General features: G+C 33.5%; 1 protein-coding gene across 1 annotated transcript in view; it reads left to right on the forward strand.

Moving 5' to 3' along the window:
• The first annotated feature begins 676 nt into the window (after positions 1-676).
• LOC140149162 (uncharacterized) overlaps positions 677-3,505 on the forward strand; it is a 17,861-nt gene continuing 15,032 nt past the window's right edge. Inside the window, exons 1-3 of the mRNA XM_072171358.1 lie at positions 677-984; positions 1,370-1,440; positions 1,695-1,888. Coding sequence (XP_072027459.1) covers positions 1,813-1,888 — 76 coding nt within the window. The 5' untranslated portion in view covers positions 677-984; positions 1,370-1,440; positions 1,695-1,812. The remainder of the gene's footprint in view (positions 985-1,369; positions 1,441-1,694; positions 1,889-3,505) is intronic.

Genomic DNA, 3,505 nt, shown 5'->3' on the forward strand with positions numbered 1-3,505 from the left:
GTATAGCGAGTCTATGCTGGGGGCGTGACCCAAATGTATATAGTCCTCAAAACAAACAAGCAAAATGATTTGTAACGTCTCCTTTGAAAAGTTGCACAAGTTAAAAAACAAAAAACAAACAAGGAAAAACAAACAGTTTTACAACTGCATGGAGGGCCAAGGGCTCAAATGGTCCAATTTCGTAAAGGGTATTATAGTCGCTCCCTGCCCAGCCCACACCGGCAACTACGCCACTAATTTAAATCTCAAATACTCAAAAAAAAGGAGGAGGGCTTATTATTTTTTATCAAAAAATAGGTGTAAATACCCATATTTTGCGCTATATTTAGCTTATACAATAGCACCTGAAAAAGAAGGATGCCTTTATTTCTTGTGTTTTAGCAAGACTGGGCCTAGATAGAAAGCATCTCAACTTCCTGGACATCTTTTTGCAAAAGTTATAACTGAATTTATAAAAAATAAAAAATAAAATTGAAACGGCCTTCAAAAAAGGGAGAGGACGAGAAACACGTTTTATTTTTTACTCGGCCTAATAAAGATGACAATTTTCCAAGCCTGCTTAAAAATTGACAAGTACTAAAAATAAAAGACAATACGCATAAAAGATAATACATGTAATTTAAAATTCATCCATAAGCTTACGACATCGGCTCACATTTGGCTACATTTGGCTTCGTAAACGGGAAATAAGCAATAATTAGGCATGAACTGGTAATTACGACAACAATAGGCCAAAACAAGTTATCATCGACATAGGAAGTCATTTGGTTACAGATTTGAAGCTATGAATATGACTGCCATTGGTTGGTCTGGTTTACCTTGCTGACCATATAAAACTTTGCCGTGGAAGTCACAAAGGTTAAAAGTTGAAACGTCAGTACAAGCGGATATATGCTGTCTGTTCGGAATCTGTTCCGGAAAGACTTCTCGCCCTGTTTTATTGTATTCGACTTACACGTGGATGCCAGATATCATCTCAATAAGGTAAGATTTGTCAAAATACATTCTTATTTAATTGATATTTTAAGTTTCGTGCAAAAATTAGGCATTTTTATCAATAATATTGTGTGATCTGCACTTGAAAGCATAATAGGCCTGCAGGTATCAGGAGAACACCTGGGAAATTGAATTAGACTTTTGGAAAAAGATGTGCAAGATAAAGATGCATGCATGTGAGGCGTTTTTACATTGGGCAAGCAAGACCACTATCATGACTATATCGTATATCATAAGACAATGTTGCTGTGAAAAATTTAAGCAAATTCGACTGGAGCCTCCAGTTAAATGCCCTAGCACAATTAGAGAATTGAGGATATATGATAACAGACCTCAGCTTATTGTTGATCTCATTTCATATATTGCTTTATAGGATGGAGTCCTGGCTATTTATCTTATTACTTGCATTAACTGTCAATGCACAGACCGATAGTAGCGAAGAAGGTAAGTCGAATCAAAATCAATGTTATTCCTATCAGATAATTATATATTTCTGAAAATGTATGAAACATAATAGACAATTTGTTATATACTAAGTCATATATATTTTGTACCGTTCATTGACTCTTGAACATGTTGAAAGAAAATTAAGGTGTTTTATACGTCAAGTGAAATTGACGAAAAGTAATTTCAAAATGTTTTAAAATAATATTCTTGTGAAGAGTATAACCATTTGTCTTCGATTATTTTTCTTTCAGCCCAGGCACCAGAAGGCCTAAATGAACAAAACCTGTGTGAATACCTGGAGGAATCATGTCCAGTTAATATGTTAAATGGAGAGGTGTGTTCAACGAATGCTATCACATATGAAAGTGAATGCGAATTATGGCGGGAAATTGCAAGAGGAGAGCCAATCAGTATCTAGCAGTATACCAAAGTGGGCCGTGTCCAGGTGAGAACGTGTAAAATAAGTCGATATCATCTCCAACACTTTGATTGAAACAAAGATTTTGATTGTTTGATTTGATTTGCCAAAACGTCCCATCATACCAAATTTCATTCATTTCTTTAGCTTGTGTTTTGCTAAATGGTTGGCAATGTCTTCAGACTAATCCTTGAGTAATCAACTATCTGAATAAAGAGAACAAGCATACAAGTAATCAATCAAGACCAAACTAAACAAAACCATTTCAAACAAACGAACAAAAACTTGATTATCTTGAAAATAAACTTAAAATACATTCAAGATTTCAGTAAATGCAAGTATTATCTATTTTATCAAGATAGGAAATTGTTGAGGAATTTTCCGCGATATAGGAACAAGATTCATTTCAATAAACTACTTCCGATTTCCCATTGTTTTGATTCTGGCATGTCAGCCACTTAAAGGCCCATTCAGAGATTTGCTCATCTGGACGATCGTAGAAATCACCAAAATTCAGATTTTGTTTACCTTTTGTCATTGTCATAGATGTGCTAACATAACCTGCTAGTGGTTCCGCCGAAACCCGTGTATCATAGACAAAATAAGGCATTTTACATGAATATGTAATTTATACTTCAACTTCGTTAATACTGCTGTTTTCTTCATTTTTTTGCCATATTTGTCATTTCAAAAACACCAAATGACAATTTGAATGACTTATCCTTCACTTTTAAGCAATTTATAAACATTTTTTTTTCACGTGCTGGGATCACTGAATGGGTCTTTAATTTGAGTGTTTTCTATTTCACGTATAATAGTTTTTAACAGGATAGCAAACAGCCTGGCAACAGCCTTTTTTAAAACTACAATGAAATGATTCCGAATTATTATTATTATTGTTATTATTATTATTATTATTATTATTATTATTATTATTATTATTATTATTATTATTATTATTATTATTATAATTATCATCATCATTATTATTATTACTATCATTGTTGCTGTTGTTGTTCTTCTTGTTGTTCTTGTAGTTATTCTTGTTCGTGTCACCAGAAAAGTAATACTATTTAATCAATAGGTACCTTTTGCATTCTGCAAATTGTACTGTATCTATAAATTATAAATGCGATTATATTGGCTTTCTTGAGTCATTTCATAAAATATGAATGTATTGATATTAACATTTTCACTGTAGGTTTAAATGTCTAAAACTGGAAAAGAACAGCTCCTACCATCCCACTCGTCTTATGAAGCCTAAATATTTACTTACCCATACAGCTGTCAGTACATGCAGCCAAAAATGCTCTGTTTAAAGGCCCCTTCAGTAATTTGCTCATCGGGAGGATCGTAAAAGCATCAAATTTCAGGTTTTGACATCTTCGTTAGTGCGACAGAAGTGCTAACATATAGTCTGCTAGTGTTTATGCTGAAAGCTGCGTATTAAGTGGTCATTTTGAAGAAATATGTGGAAAAATGCAAGGAATCTGCCATGTTTACTATGTTTTTGCCTAGAAATATTTAACATAGGTGAACAAATTATGGTGGAAACTAAAGAGGGAAGTCTTTAGATTAATATTTTAGCATGCTTATTAAGTCCATTTGAAACATCTGTCCAATGACGCGGAGTCGCGGACATTC

This window comes from Amphiura filiformis, chromosome 3, assembly GCF_039555335.1.
Source record: "Amphiura filiformis chromosome 3, Afil_fr2py, whole genome shotgun sequence".
Taxonomy (NCBI): domain Eukaryota; kingdom Metazoa; phylum Echinodermata; class Ophiuroidea; order Amphilepidida; family Amphiuridae; genus Amphiura; species Amphiura filiformis.